The sequence below is a fragment of the Corvus hawaiiensis genome, chromosome 1 (genome assembly GCF_020740725.1).
Source record: "Corvus hawaiiensis isolate bCorHaw1 chromosome 1, bCorHaw1.pri.cur, whole genome shotgun sequence".
Lineage (NCBI taxonomy): Eukaryota > Metazoa > Chordata > Aves > Passeriformes > Corvidae > Corvus > Corvus hawaiiensis.
In genome coordinates this window covers 25,342,551-25,360,791 of record NC_063213.1, presented here as the reverse complement: position 1 = coordinate 25,360,791, position 18,241 = coordinate 25,342,551, and the positions used below count along the sequence as shown (strand labels likewise).

The window sequence follows — 18,241 nt, the reverse complement described above, 5'->3', positions numbered from 1 at the left end:
GGGAGATCATGCTGATCTCCCTAAAAGAATCATGGATTTCAGCTTTAAAAAGCATCTCGCAGCTAAGGAGGGCGGAGAGGCAACTTGCGTCTGCCCTCCGTTTTGTACGGCATCGTCACCGTACCTCAGCCGGGCTGAGAACGGGAAAAAAAAAAGGGGGGGGCGGCGAAATCCTTTCCCTCCGAAACTACATTTCCCAGAGTGCCTCGCCGGCTTCCTGCCTCTCACATGACAGCTGCCTGTCCGCGCCATGGCGGAAGCCGAGGAGAAGGTAGAGAGTGTCAGTGCACTGTGGCCGCAGCGCCGAGGAGCGGGGCTTAGAGCGGGACGGCCGAAGCGTGGGGCCGGGCTGGGGGCACATGGGAGTGGAGGGGCGGAGGGACAGTGCCTATGCCAGGGGGAAGAGACCGGCAGCCAGCCCTGCGGGGTGCGGGGCCGGCGGCGACAGCCTCGGGACAGCCTTCGGGACAGTCTCGCTGCGCCGGGGCGGAGGAGGGAAGATGGAGGCAGGGGAACCTGGGTCTGGCCGGGAGGGTGGGTTTAGAAGTGCATATGGCACCTCTGTGGAGCCAGGATTAAAGAGCTGGAGGTTCTCTCTACGGAGGGACATAGGAGACGTGACCAAGTTCATCTCAACAAGGGGATTTTTTTCTGAGACAAAACTTGAGGAGTTTCTTGCTGTTGTTCCCTAAATTGGATGTTCTCCTATAGCTGCCCGTCCCTAGGTTGCTCCTTCCCAAGAAAAAAAATAATAAAGCAAAAATGCACTTCCTGGCCCTTTCAGGTACTTTCTAAGTGTTTCTTTGCTGAACCAGCATTTGGACAGACAGCTGAGCTATGCGATCTTTCTCTGTCTTGCATGCCTAGAAGTGGGAGAGTCTTAGAATTACTTCAAGGTAACTGGCAAAAGTTAGAGATTGGCATCTGGTTTCCACCTTCCCTGCTGACAGAGGTTTGTTGGGAGGGCTTGGCTTCCTTGGGGGAGGCTTTTTTTCCCAGGATTGGTGAGTTTGTAACTGTGGCAGCCTTTGGAAGGATAAAACAAACTCTGACAGCCTGTGTTTTGCTCTCTTTGGACTACGATAGGAGAGTTACCTTACTCATTTCAGTCTATTTCCTGTGGGCAGCATGCACACCTCTACTGAAAGAGATCTGTGTGTTGTGCATGTGTTTCTTTAAAACTCAAGTTTTGTGGCTTTCACCTTCTGTCAGGTTTAAGTTATGGGCCTAAACATGTACTATATTACATTTGATGTTTGTAAAAGCAAAGGAAGGGAAAACCCCATACCCACCAAACTGGAAAGCCTGCTTAAGAATTTTTTGAGAAGTTATGTTGGATCTGTTAAGTGAAAGATTATAATGGTGAGAGATTACTTCACATTTCTATAGTTTCCTCATCTGTGTTCCCTTCCTGCATTCTTTGGCTACTTAAGCAACAGCATTTGTCAGCTGGCTGAAGTATACTGCTGATTTTCCCCTAAAGTCTGAGACCCAGCAGTGACTGCTATTCCTACACGATTTTGGATTCTACTTGTCTACAAATCCCTCTTTAGGGATTTCCTTTCCACAGTTACAAGGCTCCTAAAAAGTGGATGTGGAGGATAATCCTCTCAGTTCATGCATTTGGAGGGAAGGGAAAGGAACCTAACAAAACCCAGGGCAATCATAACTACAGTTTACTGTTCCAGTTTGCCTAAGCAAGTGGGAAAACTCAGGCAAAAAGCTTTTCATAGTAAGCTGCTAGCAAAGTGAGTTATTAGGTAACTATCAATTCTGAGCACCTTCAGCTAAGTTCTTGTCAGGGAACAAATACAGTTTCTGTATTGGTTTCCTAAGCCAAGGCTCCCTCTGAATTTTTGCATGTTATTTTCTGCAGTAAAACATAAACGCCATGAAGCGTTTGTGTTTGTATGCCATTTGTGAAATTTAGTATCTGGGGTTGCGGTGCCTTGTGAATACAGGGCCAGGGTAGATGTCGTAAATAAAAATAGATCGATATTTTCTTAGTTCACATGGCCTGATTATTGGAATCAACTTCTGGCATGCCTTAATTTTGTATGTCAGTAGGGATGCCTTTGCACATGGAGCTCAGTTAAGTGGCTCAGGTGGGTGTGAGGACCGGCTGCTGTCTCAGTAAGTGAGCTGTTAACTCCACCCTGCACGTGTGTCTGTCTGTCTGCATAGTGTTAGATAGTGAGCTCATCCTGAAAGTAACTTCCTGTTCTAGACAGCCAAAGATATTGGACCATGAGGGGCAGATGTAGGTGGTATAGCTGCACTAGAAAGTCTCATGTATACCAGCAGAAATGTCACTTGCTTTAATTCCTTTGTTTGGGAGAGCTTTTTTTTCCAAACTATGTGAATTATATCAAAATATCATAACGGTAGTGCTATTAATTTTGATTTAGTAAGGAGTTGAGTAGGTAGCTTTTGGTATTCAGGAGAGAAAATAAGGTTTTTATTAGGAATTTGATGATACTTTGCATTGGACTTTGTGTGTTGTTCTAGCTCATCCAATCAACTGGCAATATTACACCACAATGTTTTAGTTCTGTTCTCACTTGGTTGTTGTTAAGTAGAGTTTAAGATGCACAAAGATTCTATGTAACAAACTGTAATTTCCTGAAAAGTTACAGCAGCTTGTGATTAGAGACTGGGAGACTGACAGACAAACAGTTGTGCTTGCAAAGTCAAACCTAAACTTCAAAGGATGCCAGGATTTTACTCCATCTTCCCTTGATTCCCATGTACTTTCTACTTGCAGTTTCCCAACTCATGTCACAAGTACAGACTACAATGATAACCCTTCTATGGGATGTGTGTTTTAGAGGTGGCCTATCTGTAGTGAGTAAAATGGAAGAAACACATGACAGTAATTGTGGTAACACCTTGCACTAAGCTTCCAGTAGCAGGTAGAAGTGCTGCTTTGCTTCTCTCCCATCTGCTGTGATGGTCATTATGGGCATCAATGTGAGCCTCCACAAATGAAAAGGAAGCCTTTGCTTTTGGTGAACAGGTCACAATAAGTGCATTTTATAAAAGCATGGAAAATAAATAAATGTGAGAAAAAATTACACTGGTTGTCAGTGCATTAATTTTTTTTCCTTTTCCATTTTTCTCTAAGCTGTTGGTAAGGGTGTAATTTTTTTTTTTTTTTGTCTTCTCTGGTGGAATTCTGTACCTATTTATCTTACTCTTCAAATACTCCATAAGATTTGAAATTCTGGCTTCTCTCTTGCTTGTTCTTTGTTTATATCATATTTTATTGTTAAAATGCTTACATTCACTGCCAGTGTATTAGTTGTAATCCTTTATTGCTATTGATAAAGATAAATACGTTAAGTAAATCTTCGTTTTGCTGACTTCTTTGAGGAGGCATTGCATCAGCAGATTTTCTCAGTGGACAGACGAGAGATGAGCAGGAGTTGACTTACAAAATTTTTTTTGTAGGGTAGAAAGAATCATTATCTTGCCAGAGAGAGATGTTTTAAAGGTACAGTTGTTTGAAAGGCAGGAGAAAGCCACATCTTGTGTTAACATGGGATGAGGAGGAGAAAGTCATTGAATGCTGGATTTCTATGGAAAATGGTTTGAAATTATATAAGTTTAAAATAAGCCTATTAACAGCTAAATAGTTGAATAGTAAAGCTGGTTTGTGGATAACTGGAGAATGCTGTTCTGCCATGGAAGTCAAGATCTGGGCAGTTTCTTTGGAAAATTTGCTACTGCTTCTGGAAGAGGGGAAGCTATCACAGGGACAGATTCTCAGATGATCCAGTCACTCTCTTTTAGGGTAACTGACAACAGTGTCCCTGCTGCTCCTGAGTATCAGTGTGGCACTCAAATGCAAGTGCAAGCACAAATCGGGTATGAATGGCGAAGATTGTCATGAGTCTGAGGTGCTTCTGCTTTGTCTTTCATTTCTTAATAAGGGTTTAAAAGTACTTTTTAAAGGGAAATACTGCTCAGTTGTGTATGTACTTAGTTATTTACTCCTTTGTTTGTTGTGTCCTTTTCAGGAAACCAGGTCTAATGAGGAATCAACAGATGAATCTGAGGTAACCCTTCTTAAAATGTTTCACACTCGAATCTGTGTCAGTGCGGTCAGTGCTAGTTTTTTGTCAATATGGAGTGAAAAATACTACTTCACTGGTTGTTTTTAGAAGTTTGGCCAGTATTATGTAGCAAGGATTGTTAATCTGCGTTTAAATTATTAAAAAGAAGCTGTGAATTGCTATTAGAAGCTTCTTTATATTTAAAAAAGCCCCACAATCACCCCATTATAGTAAAATGAATTATGTTGAGAGACAAATTCAAGTATATGTGCTTCTGTTTCAATAAAATGAAAATGTGAGTCTAATTATATAAGCAGTAATACTACATTCAAGTAATTACTTTGGTATTTTAATAGCTTCACAGTCTAGACTTAATCATGTCCCATAGACTCTCTGTTCTTGAGATGATTTGTCACTAATCGTCTCCTGTTCTGGAGAGGTCTGCCTACACTGCTGTAGGTGATGGGAAAAGGGGGCTGGGGGTGAAGAGAGGAAGGGAGCTAGAGAGAGTTCAAGAGTTTGTCCCTGAACAGTAATGTACTAACTCCAAACCTGTCATCACTGGAGGAACCATAAAAGATCTGAAAGACCCAATTGACATCAGGGTGGTCTAGGATAGCTACAGGAAGGAAGAAATAGAGGTGTCTGAGCAACTTCAGTTGTGGCCCACCAGCAAGAACAGAGGACACAGAGAAGGTTATTACCTTGAGTGTTTTCACCCATTATGTATCTAAGTCAGAATAGCTCATAGACTTATAAAACTTTAATAGACTTGCTATTAGGAAGATTTTCTGGTTTTTACCTAGGGACAAATCTCCATGCTTGAGATCTGGGTTTAAGCATTAAGCAGACAGAAATCCCAATTTCTGTGACAGTAGATACTGCAGAGACTGTAGTGGTGGATTCTGAAAAAATCTTTTTGCAGTGGAAGGTGGCTTTGCTTCTTGTGAGATAATTGTTCTCTTTCTTCCATTGAGTGATTGTCTTCAGTGGCACTGAACGACAATACTGGTGAGAAGCAGGGGTTTTTTTGGCCCTTTAACATTGCTCTGTGGAACAGCTACCGGGACCAGACTTTTTTTGCCCAGTGTGAAATGCTTTCATTCTGAATAGTGCTTTGTGATGTGAAGTGCAGATAAACAATCACTGGGCAACGACTCAGTACTTAGTAGAATAGTAATCCTCTCAAGGCTTGACATTCACAGGATAGTGAACACAGATACTTACCTACTGAGGTGATTTTTTTTTTCTTCAAGCCTATTGCAATGAAAAACTGGCACTTTTAATGGCCTTTCAAGATTTCAGCTGGTAGTAAATCAGTATTTACAGCAGAATTAATCAGGTTGCCAGGTTGGTGGGGGTTTACTGTTTTTTACCTTGAGGAAAAATAGGCATCATGTATCTTTCACAGAATTGAAAGTCCTAAAATTTCAACTAGACTTACGTTAAAGTTGATGTCTGTTTTTAATGTTAATTTCACATGCAGAGAGAAGTGAAAAGGAAATTTATGTATTAAGAATGAAGACGTTTGGTCTAAAGAACAACTGTCATTCTAATGTCTGTGAAAATGCTTTGCATTAGTCGTCTTTGAGTATTAAGTCTAGTCTGTAGTATCTTGATCAGTAAATAGTTAATAGAATTAAACTGATTAGACTATTTCTAATGATTGTTTAGATAAAACCAAAATGGTAAAAGCACAAAGTGTAAATGTTCTGAGTGCTTGCTTATATTAAGTATGGTCAGAACTAAGATCAAACTGATGGCTTCACTCCTAGCTCTTGTGATCATAAAATTATAATTATTTCTTTTGGGTGGCCTATAGTTTGAATAATCAGGGATGGATTTTATGGTGGTGGTTCTAGAATCAGACTCTTAATTCTTTCAGCCTGTGTTTAGTTTTAGCCATTAAAAAATATTGTATTTATGGCATGGTCTTCATAGACATCTTACCATAGTACTAAAATTTTTTACACATACAATTACTCTTGCAATTAATTAAATTTAAATTTTTCATATAAAATTGAATATTGTTGCCGCGATGCTGGCCAGGTGGCTAGCTCGTGGGCCGAGAACCAGGCAATAGCCTTGCCTGCCACAGCAGCAGAGGACGGGTGCCGAGCGAGAGTGGGAGTTTAAGCGAGGTCCAAGCAAGGCTCGCTTTAGCCACCGATGAAAAAGGCGCAAGGAGAGACGAAGCAATGAGGGACTCTTCTCAGGGGGACAGGAACGGGTTTATTGAAGCCCGGGAGAGAAGGGTCGAGAAGCGCAAAGAAAAGTCTCTGACAGGGGGTTTTCTACCCCACTGCTCAGGGCAGAGCAATCATAAAACATCCAATAACAGAACAGACAAGGGGAGTTACATAGGCGGGGATACCTACCAATGGGGAGAGAGGTAGGCGGAGAGGGTGAGCATGGGCCAATGACAGAGTGATGTGGAAACCAAGGAAGGGGAGAGCGTGGTCATTGCAAACGTGCAGGGTGTCACATCTTTCCCGCCTTGGCCAACGAACTTTCTTGCCAGACAGCCTGAGGGTGTCTATGTTGTGGCGGGCAGCTATCTTAGGATACCTGGACCTGATGAGAATTAAACCACTGGACCTTTTGTCCAATGGGGCCTGGGACACCCTGGCAAGAGCCATGGCTCACCACAACATATTGTTACTAATGATTCCAGAGGGCACATGACACATATCCAACTTCGATCACAGATATGTTTTGTATTATGGAAGAATGCAATAATAAAATTTCTGATTTTGTGTAAACTATGCCCCTGTCCGAACTGGATGTCTAAACAAAATATGGATTTTTTTTTTTCCCCCTGATGTTTTTACACTTCTGTGCTATTATCTTAGCAAAGAATCAAATATACATTAATTCTGTCTCATGCAGCAACTCTCTTAACTATCATTCCTTTAGCATCTTCTAGCAAATAAAATTCTAATGCTATTTTGCTACCTGCTTGGTTTGTTTTGAACAACAGACTCTTTAACAATTGCCAGGATGCTTATTTGCACAGACTTGGTGGTAGTGCTTAATAGTAGGCCTCAAATGTGGGAGTCTGCAAAAATTGACTGTTTTGAATGTACGTCATCTAAAACCTCATAAGTGTAAGTTTGGTTCCAGTGATGGCTACACAGGAAATTGAGTTCCTAAAACTGCCCCAGTGTAAAATACTTCTCAGCTGTTGAAGTCAGAATGTGTAAAATGCAAAGGTATCAACTAGCAAAGATGGTGAATTTGTTCAGATGTTAAGCAGACCTTTCTTTCAATACAGAGATAGCTGTAGTTACTTGTAAAATTCGTAGACCTTGTAGCACTTGTAGAAATGTAATAGATCTTTCCTGGTAACTACAGTACAGTTGACATTTTAGTATCATGTTCTTATATATGATTTGGGATATTACAAGCTTTTTCTTTTCCTGTAGACAGGCTGCTATATATTATGCCATGGTATAATGAGGAAGCTGTATATCTAATACTCCTCTAATTCTTTGGAGAAAACCTAATTGTTTCGTGAAGTAATTTTACTGCAGTCTTGAAGCACAAGTATTTTCTTTTTGTACCTTTGGCTTTAGACATTTGGTTTTAGTGTTTTTTGAAGGGTTTTTGTTAGGGTTTTTTAATTGTTTTTCTGGAGTGTATTTGCATGACTTATCCCAAACTTGTCCAATCATCAAATATGCAGCCAGATTTGAGGCTGGATCTGAGCAGGTTGGTTTGGCTGAAAAGTCATAGTACAATGTGGTTTCATTGGCTTATTTAGTTTTATTTTATAGCACCTGAAGCTAAGTGTTTGGACTGTCACATTTGATGAGATCTAAAAAGTAGATAACAAAGTAATCTGACTTTTGGCTGTTTGTCAACTGTGGAGGGAAAAAAAAAAACTCCATAAATTATGTACAGCCTGAATCTGAATTTATTTTCAAATTATTCTTCCTCCTTGCAATGTGTCTGTTTCTGTAAAATCTTGCTTTTCTCAATTGAGCTGTTTTCTGTCAGACAGGTAGTTATGTTTTGCCAGTTAATTAGCAAGGAATAAAAGGCTTAAATTTTTCTCCTCCTTTCTAATTTACTGCAGGGGTTATGAGCAGATTGTGCTGATCCAGCATGTGACTTTTTTACAGGAAGCACCCTTTCAAGAACAAATGTCCCTGGAATTATAAATGAATGCTATGTCTCAAGAAATAATCCTTGATTATGTAAGGCATGTCACTGATGGTTTGTTGGTTTTTTTTTTTTGATGCTGCACTACAGCAGAAATGTTTTGGTTTGCAATTGTTTGCTTGTTAAACTACAAAAGAAAGCCATGTTGGTGCAGATATTAAAGTTCTGCAAAGAGGTATTAGAATAGTATTTTTTTAAAAAAGGTGCATTGATATCTGTATTCCTGTTTTTTTGTTAGAGACATGAATGTGTTAGTCATCATTATTGCACATATTTTCATTCTAGCACTTCTATTTTTATATGTGCCCTTCTTAACTTTTTTTTTTCTGTTTTGATCACTGTTACCCTGTGAAAGGGTTTGTTCATTTAGTTTCTTGTTTAGTTATTTAAACACTATATTAATAAATTCTATGAGTTTGTAGACAGAATGGTGTTGTAGAAATTCTGGTTAATCCAGTGCTCAAACTATTTCTGGTGGTTTAGAAATACCCCTCTCTGATGCACTTCCACCACTGAAATTAGTAGTGCTTTTGTTCTTTAAGGTTTTGAAAACTGATCAGAGCAGGAACACAGGAAAAATGTAAGCCTTAAAAAGAGGCAACTAAAAAGCCTTGATATTTCCTTTCTCTTTTCAGTGCACTCCAAATTTTAGTCTTGTAGGTTGGGTCTGGATTAGGTCAAAGCAATTAAATCATTTCAAGTAAATAAAGCATCTGGTGAAAAAGGCTCCTTGTCATACTGTGTTTCCATCAAAATGTTCTCTTAACATGGAGTGTGGAGCATAGGGCTGGAAGAGATAAGCTCTTCTGTGGATAGTAACATTTGAAGGGGCATCACCATTGTAAGAAAAATGGATGGTTGAAAAGTAGATTTGGCTACTGTACCTTAGTCCGATTTGCTTTTTTTTTGTCTCCTACCTGACCTTTTCCAAAGTACTTCTTTTAATCATGCCTCTTTTCCTTATTATTGAATAGCTGTACATTAGGTTATTTTTTTTAAATGTAAAATGGGAGAAAAATGCTCAAAAAGTGTATTCTGTTTCACGTATCTGGGCAGTCTGAGGAGAGATTGCTTCCCTCTGCAGGGCTTTAAATTAAATTGGCCTTTTGGGGAGAATGGAAGGAAAAGTTACATAAATTCCAAGTACAAAGTTCTCCTTATTGATGAAGAAATGTATCATGCAAATAATTTATCAATTTGAGTCAGTAGGATGAGCATAGTAAATTATTTATTGAAGTTTAAATGGAATCTTTTCATACATTAATTTGAAAAACAAGTTTGCAGTGACTAGTAACTATCATTATAATAAACATCATTAGAGGATTGACTTGCAGGAAAAAATGGATTATTACTATATTCTTTTAGGATGTTCTGATTTTGAGTGAAAATTAGATACTTCATTTAATGAGCTATTAATATTAACCAGAAGTGCCTGTTCTATCTGTATGTTGTGGAATACAGAGAAAGTAAAAATGCTGCTCTGCTTCCTACGTGAATTAAATGCAATTGCAAAGCTACTGTGTTAGCAGAGTATGCAGATGTGGCTTTTGCAAAACACTAAATGTATTTTTCTGCATGGAATAACACTCTTGGCTGCAAAAAGGAAGTAACAGTGAAATTCAGCTCTTCCCCAGTGGTGGGTAGGTGAGCTTCAAAAACTGCTATTCCCAAAACTGCCCTGTCAGCTTTTCATATGCAGTAGATCACAAGGTGGCAACTGGGTTGCTTGAGTAGTGTTCACAGGGGAAACAAATGTTTGCCCAAGTTCCTTACTCAGCAAAAGGACAATAAAAGTAGAAATGTGTAGCTTCATTGAGATTTGAACTGTGTTTGGATTTTTCTGTGCTGGAATTGGATTTGGACGTGGAAGATAAAACAGCCTATCCTGTGCTGCCTCTGTATGGCGCACTTGGTGTGGATGGACTGATCCTATGGTTTTGAACAATGAAGTGGATTTGGAAGTTTCTGGTGTTCTTTGTTATGCACAAAACTACCAGTAAAATAAATTGATGGAAATTGAAATGAAACCAAATTGTATTATATGGACTTTTCACTGCTCTTTTTAAACACGCCATTTATGAGGATTGCTCATGTGCAGTATGTCATCTCTGTGTTACTTACGCTTCAAAACTTGGCTGGTGCCCAGCTCCTTCAAACCCGTAGGAGTAAATCTTCAATTGGTGTTGTGCAAATATAGTTTAATATTCTGTATGCCACAACAGTTTTGCGAAGAAATAAAATGCTCTGTATTTTGTCTTTCGTCTGTGTGTCATTTCATACTGTAAATGCAGCCCATTTTGAGACATATTCACAGGCAGCCATATAATCTTAATTCCGTGCTTCTGGTGTGTATCTGCATTTTCCCAGGGTATTAAATAAATCCCTGTGGAAAATGCATGGGGAGAACAGAAATTTCTGTTGTGTGAAATTTTACCATCCTAATCCATATTTACCAATTTTACAGCTAGGTACTGGAAAAGCATTGGTGATTTGCCTTATGAACAGTTGTAAAGGAGCAAGATCAGAGGTTATTCACATTTTTCACTGAACTAACATTACAGTATTTTCACCATAGAATTATGGGAAAATATTTTTAGCAGCATAAGTCACAAGCATGCTGTTATAGTTTAGAAATTTCAGTCTTTGTGCTTTTTGTTTTCTTGTGTATCAGTAGTTGCAGAATTGAAATGAATTCTTGTGCAAGTTGGAAACTTTAATGGGTTTCTAGCTTTTATTCACTATTGCTCTACCTGCTTTTGAACCAGTGACTTCAAGATGAAATGCTCTTTGCTATTCTCATTCTTAAACCAGGTTTTTTTTCTGCTTTGTTAAAATTTTTCTGTAGGAACAACTTTTTTATGAAAGTAATGGAGGAAAAGAAGTTTATGCTCTCTCAGTGAGCTTCCAAAGGGTCTGGTAAAGTGCTCAGGATTTAAATTCAACACAGTACATAAAACAACAACGTGCAGTAAAATTGTATTCCAGTTTTGGTATTATCAAGCAGCCTGGTTAAAGGCCTTAGTCTGAGTTTTTCTTGGCATTCTGTTAGTGTTAGAGATTTGATTGCATTGAGAGGAATTGAGTCAGGATCATCACTGAGGTAAGAGCAGAAGTCTGGAAACCATATTCTAGGGATGGAGAAATGGTAATGGTGAAGCTGCACTTTGTAATAATTACACATCCTACTACAGTAATTCTTGTTTGCTCTGTGGCACTTGATTCTTCAGCACAAGTGGGTATATAATCCAGAACAGTGGGGGATGGAGTGCTTTCTTCTGCTTGCTTCTGGATTTTTTTTCTTTTGAAGGAAGGCTGGGTAAGACCTAGAAATGGCCATCAGGGAAGGTGTGTTTGCATCACTTTGGAACACAGAAGTATTTTTAAATAACAAATATGGGGACATCTACTTGAGGAGCTTTAGAAAATGAGTTTGAGGTGCTATCTTTTTAAGGACCGAATTAGCTTCTAAATTATACTTTATATGTTTCTTGATTGTACAGAGTAACAATCTTCTAGAGGTTTTGCAACAATGAAAATGTAAATTTTAAATTTTTGTTGTGAATTTCCAGGTATTTTTTCAGAAATTATGATTATTTAAATTATTTCTAAACTATAACCTGGGTTCCAGTTGGTGTGAGAAGAAGCAGGACTTGGGCTAGGTGTTTTTTCTGACTTCCATGTCAGAATGGCAGGCAATGGGTTGTCTTGTGTGCAGTTTCTTTCAAAAGTGGCAGCACCAGAGGCAAACACCAAAGAAGCTTGATGTTACAGTGGAAGAACTTTGAGTAAATAGCTGCCTCCTTTACAATAATAGCATTATGTCCTCACTGCCCACCTCAGTAATTTGCATCTTTTTTACAATTCTGACTTCTAAAACTTTCCAAAGACAAACCTTCCTCCTACCCCCATTCTGACCAGATTTGGTCATTGTCTCAGTTTGAAAGACAGGTGTTTGAAAGGCAGGAGCCTCCCTTGGTATGGAAAATATCATCCCCTCCCCTCTGAATTGTTATAATTTTGAAAGTAAGGGGCTTTTAGGCAAAGATATGAGAAAAAGAATAACAGTTCTTTACTAGTATGTGTATGCATAACAAGGCAAACAAATAGCAACAATGGTAACAACATCAAACAAGAACAGAAAACCCAATAAACAGTCTCTTCCCGCTCTTTAAGCCCTTTCCCCTTTGCTGCAGTCACGGCCACAGCCGGCAGGGGCGCTGGTGGCTCCCGGCTGGGCAGGGCAGGTGCGATGATTCCCCCGCGGCTGCAGGGGGCGCAGGGCACGGGTCTGGCCATCTCTCTCCACGTGGACAAGGGGGGACGGGCTCGGCAGAAGGGATGGAAACGGGGCTTCCTTTACAAACCCCAGGGGCACCCGATCCCGGTGCCCTCTCTGGATAGCAAAAGAAGCTGTAGCAGGGATGAGCAAACTCCCGGAGTGGTATATGAGATGTATCAGACACTCGGCAGCTGTAGCTGAAACCGCCGATCTTCCAAGCAGGCCAGGGGCTGTGAGTTACAGTGTAGCAAAAACTCAGAGCAGTGGTAAAAAAAATGGCAGGGCGGGGCAGCGACAGCCCAGCTCCCAGAGAGACGCTCCCTGGGAGGGTGAGAGGGCTGGCGATCCCAGGGTTTTCCCCTGGGACACTCCAACAGAGTCCCTCTTTAAGTGAGGTAGGGTGTTAACAAGGTTCCAGTGCAATGGCTGCTCCCATGAGCAGAACTCCTCTCACCACAGAAGGCAGCAGAAGACAGAACCCTGCACTGGTGGTGAATTCTTGCCACAGCAACTGCAGCCTCCTTCCCGTCCGAATGCCGAGAGAGCAAGGGAGAGCTCAGAGCTGCACCCAGCCCCTTCCCCCAGCCCAATTCTTACGGTATCTCTGCCCTCCACGGGAAACCTCCAGGTAAAAAGCAAGAGTAGCCTGCTGGACCTCCCCTGAGATGTGGCCACTTGTCTCTTTAAGTATCTGGTCGTTATTGTCTCCTAGCAACACATATGGAGGAAAATTCCGTAAGAGAAAGAAACTAAAGAAGAATTCCTAAATCCCAACAGTCATCATCTTTAAATAATTTTTTCCTGGTGGTGCTGAGGAAGAATAAGACACTGCTGGTATGCACACTTAATGCAATTAATAGTGGGTCCAATTACTTGAAGTTGCTGTGAAGAACATATTTGCTTTTAGGGTAGAAGGAAACAGACAAATGTCCAGAAGTATTCCTGGGTTCCTTCTTATATCAAATAGATAATACACCAATTTAATTTGTAGGGTTCAAAACTTATACCCCTCATCCTTAAAGTACAAGTGATATTCTGATGCCTGCAGTCATAAGGCAATAGTAGGATTTATAAAGACTATTTTGTGACTGTGAAATGGTAATATAACAAGGAAGAGGGGGAGAAGGCAAATTTATCTCATCACAGGTATAACCCAGTTGTTATTGTACTTAAAGTTGTGAGCAGGGTAAGCCATTTAGTAGGTAAAGATTGGGAGTTTTTCTTCATTTTCATGTTCTCAAAAAACAAACAAAAAAACCTATTCATTGTTTTTACCAAATAGTACAGGGCCTTTGACTTGATCTGGGGTGGAAGTCAAAGGGATCTCCCAACTGTGTTGTGACATGATGATGTTACTTCCTTAAATTCATCAACAGATGTTAGCAATTTGTTACAGTTTGCTGCTTAATATTTTCTACTTTAAGATTATTAACCCTCCTGCATGTGCTAAGTCCTGTGTTGCTCCCATGTGATATTTTCACTTGCAGTAGGTTTTTTTGCTAGATTTTTTTATTTATTTGCCATATTCCCAAGTATTGCAAATGGGAAGTGTGTTCATTTGCATATGTCAACCCTAAATTAGTAAATAAAATTCCTTTTTCCTTCCATGTATTATAAGAACATCTGTGCTTTTAAGACATGGAAAGAGGTCATGGAAATACAGGATGGTAATTGTCTGCATTGCCAAATCCATTTGCTTAGTCTGTCTAGATCTTTGTCCTCTGAATGTCTCTGAGCTGGTGTGGGTGTGCAGCTGACGTGGGAGCTGTGGTCTGCCTTTTCCAAGAACCACCTGTAGTATACTTGGTGAGCTGTTCATGGTGGATTCTGGTGTCTGTGAACAGCTGTTTCATGTCAGGCTATAAGCAGTCATTAAAAACTATGTCTAGGAAAGGTATGCCATGAGGGTTGCCTAGCTGAAGTGAGCTTCCAACTGAGGACATGGTAGTTTTGAAGAGGAAGAAGATGGGGTTCCTGGCAGGCACACTGAAAAGTGTTGAAATTGGACTTGGAGTCTAGGCTGAGAGGGCTTGATAAAGTGTTTGAGGGGAGTTGGGGTGAGAGCAAAGGTCCATCTGAGGGTTACAAGGGGATGGAGCAGAGGAGATTTGTAAGAGGGAGGCTAGGAGAAGACTTCTGAGCCTTCACGACTCTGCAGTCTTAAAAGTGGAGGTTAAGTGTTAAGTGGGAGCCAGCCCCTTTATGTGTTTTAGATAATTGGATTACAGGCGGGATTGACTGGTGCTTGGAAGGCAGTCCTTCAATCCTTTAACCTTCATAATATTGTGGCGGGCAGAGTCACTGTTTTCCTTTTCCATTCATGTCCCAAAACTGAGAGTAACCCTGCCAGCAGACCTAGTCCTGCAGAGCTGCAGTAGAGAGTTGCTCTGCCTTCATCTTGCCTTGCTGTCGGAATCAGCAAGGTTGAAGAATTTGCTTGCTCCTAGCTGAGCACGGGTGTCTAAACTGAAGTCTTATTTCTGGGGTGAACAAACTGTACGGTTTGTCAAGCTTAATTTCTGCCATTAAGTACAAGAAAAGTATGCTAAGTCTCAATGTTTTAGCATACAGCTATTAGAAAATTATTTGGTGTGAAATACAGTAAAGAAGGAAGTGAGAAACAATGCACATAGATATTCCTGGGGTGATACTGCGAATATAGAGGCTTCTGTCTGATTATCTGGATTACCAGATTATCTGAGCCACATTTAGCCTAAATATGACGTGGGTAGAGAAAACTAGAGATGACAGATAAGTGAACCTGCTTATCTGAGGCACTTGGTGTTAGATATTTGCCCTGTAGATTTTGGGGAATGGGATTCAGTAAATGTAAAATCAGGTTCATTTATAAATCAGTATCTCTTTACCTTGAATGAATGGAGATAGTTGGGTGCTACCAAAGGTCTGAGAGCTGAACTGGAAAGATAAAGACCAAAAATAGTCATAATTTCTTTATTGGGCCAAAGGAGGCATTATGACCCATGTGGTACAATTCCCAGGTGTAGAAATGATGTGAGGGTTTAAATAAAAAGTTTTATCTGTATCTTTTGTCGGGTAGTACTTGTCTCCTCTTGGAAATCTGGTGGCAGTTAGCCTTAAGTTTGAAAGGTGCTTGTTGGGATCCCTTGTCCAAAGAAAGGTTTGCACAGCCGTCCTAGGTGCAATCCTGCCCTTCCAAGCAATGCTGGTGATATGAAGGGCTTGCAGACAGCTGGGGGGTCAGATGATGATGTAAAACCCCACTGATGATGTGCCTTTCATAGCAGTCTGTTTAGAAGTCATCCATTTAGCTTCTCAGCAGGGCACCAGCCACTTGGATAAGTACTCTTTGCTCCCCTGTCAGATAGGGGCTTTATAGATGAAAGATCCTTTCCAGCCAGTCTCACAGGCCCTCAAAACTAAAGCTGAGACAGTCAGTCAACACCCTGATTAAGACATTATTTCCATTAAAAAAATCAAGAGTTGGAGATGGCTATACCTTGGATCAAGTCGAGATGTCAAAACCAAGAAAGGTAATAAATTATGTTGGCAACTCAGTTCTGCTGGGTATTTTGCTGCACTTTGTGCTTCTGCACATATATAAGAGAAATAAGTAACTATCCCTGGAGACTTCATTTTGGGGCTTGAGGTCTTTTTATGTTGGTTTCTTTTTATATTTGTCATTGAGTTTCTATAAGAAGTGAAGCTGCCCCCAGCAGAGCACTAAGGAAGGGTGTGTTTATTCATTTTTGCATAACTGAAAACATTCTGTGGACCTTTATTTAAACTCAAAAATAATTTGAGTTGGTTTCTTTGGTTCTACTGGAGATCTTCATCTGGTGTGCAAACTAGTAATTCTGGAGCTCTAACTACTTGGTTTAATTTTTTTGTTCTGTGTGATAGTGATGACTATTTAAATAAATAAAAAATCTGATTTCCTACTAGGGTTTCTAAAGGCCTGACCTGTATTAAATGTCAGGAAGAGTTACTCTCATAAATTGCCAAGTAGTCTCTTCTCACTTTTTTGAAGTAATGTTGTGTTTGCACTTTTTGCAGCAGAATGGGGTTCTTTGGTTTGGTTTTGGTTTGGGTTTTTTTTAATGGGATTTTATAATGTGTCTTAAACATTAAGTACTCAGATAAACAGAGGCAGAGCACTTTGAATGACCCAGTAAGCCAGGGGGTATTGTGATTTAGGAATGGTACTCCCCACTTTAGTGCTCCCACTGAGACTCTACAAACTACCTGCTGCTTGTTTGCTCCCCTCTTCCCCTTCCCCTGCAGTGGGCTGGAGAGGAGAGTAGGAGGTACAAAAGGGAAAGCTCACCGGTTGAGGTAAGAACAATTTACTGAAAACAGCAGTGAGATAAGAAAATTAACAGTAGCTGCCACAGTACTAATAACAAAAGTGTACAAAAGAGAGAGAGTGATTCACGTGCAAAAATACTCACAGCACTCTAGCTTGGAACCAGCATTATGAAACCTGTCCTTTGCTCAACCAGAAGGAACCCCTTCTCTTCAGGGAAGGGTCCCCTTCCCTCCCCACACCTGGCAATGACATGAGGTAGTGTAGAATAGCCTCTGTGCCCTAGCCATGCCTCTCCTGGCTACTGCAAAAATTAACCCTGTCCTGGCCAGGAGGAAATGAGGTCATTTAACATTTTGCTTATAATGTCTGAAATCAAGGTAAACTTGAAAGAAAGCATGGAAAAAAAGAAAATTAAGTGTAGGGGTTTTATTTGTCTTTTTTTTTTTTTCAGACATAGCCCTTTAAGAAGGCCTATGATACTGAGGCCTTGTTGGAGTAGGGTGTGAGTGTGTCTTCTTTGAAATTGCTTCAGTGATGGACCTCAGCTGTCTTTGTATTGGAGTTTAAATGCTTTTCAGGATCAAAACTTGCAGGCATAAACAAGGCTGGAATGGAGTAATTGGAATTCTAGCTGGGACTGGACAGAAGATGTGCAGCAAAGGGGAAGGACACTTGCCTTATAATGTATACAATGTTTACTTCCATAAAGGCTTTGAAAAACTTTGAGGGCAAGCCATGTGTGGGAGGGATGACACTTTGCTGTCAGTGCCTGTAACATAATTAGAGTATCTGTAATCAATAGAGCATGTAGTTCATGTGACAGACAGTCCTGTTGGCAGATCCTCTGCTGCAGGAGCAAATGTGGGCTAATGGAATAACTGGGAACTGCCCACAGGTTCCTTCTGGAAATTTTCTTCAAGAGGACTGATTTCAGATTTATTTTTTTTTCCTACTCATGATTCCTACACAATAGTTCCTGTAGGCAAAGCTAGTAAAGATGGGGCAGAATATCTGAAGAAGGTTGTGAACCTGTGTTCAGAAAGGCCGGTGAGCATCCCTCAAAGTGACACTTGCCTGTTGAGAGTATATTGCACAATTTGTGGCTCTTGTTAGTTTTGTAAATCCATTCCAGAAGAAGAGTTGGTAAGCGAGTAGGTGCTGGGTGTATGAAAAGGAATTTGTTTTCAGTTCAGGTGTGTTCAGCAATGACAACTGGAAGAGCTCTTAGTAGGAACGGGTTTGTGTTAGTCTTAGGGGCTAATTAGAGTATTTCATTCAGTTGGAAATGTGCTTTCAATGGGAAATGTTTATGGATACCTGTTCTTTACAGCATATTTTTAGCAATGTAACTGCCAGCTTTAGCATTAAAAGGCAAGTAGAAAATCAAATGGATTATGAGTTTCAAGTTAGCATTCTTGTTGTGGAAAAATGGTCATTGTTTATTTTACAACATCA

The 18,241-nt window shown here is 40.3% G+C and overlaps 1 protein-coding gene across 2 annotated transcripts in view; it reads left to right on the top strand.

Annotated features, from left to right (window-relative positions):
- Window positions 1–203: 203 nt before the first annotated feature.
- VPS41 (VPS41 subunit of HOPS complex) overlaps window positions 204–18,241 on the top strand; it is a 114,247-nt gene continuing 96,209 nt past the window's right edge. The window contains exons 1-2 of one of the 2 annotated variants that reach the window (XM_048297075.1): window positions 204–271; window positions 4,020–4,058. In XM_048297075.1, the coding sequence (XP_048153032.1) occupies window positions 251–271; window positions 4,020–4,058 (60 nt within the window). In that variant the 5' untranslated portion in view covers window positions 204–250. Of the gene's footprint in view, window positions 281–4,019; window positions 4,059–18,241 lie in introns of both variants that reach the window. The other variant, XM_048297068.1, reaches the window with a different exon arrangement.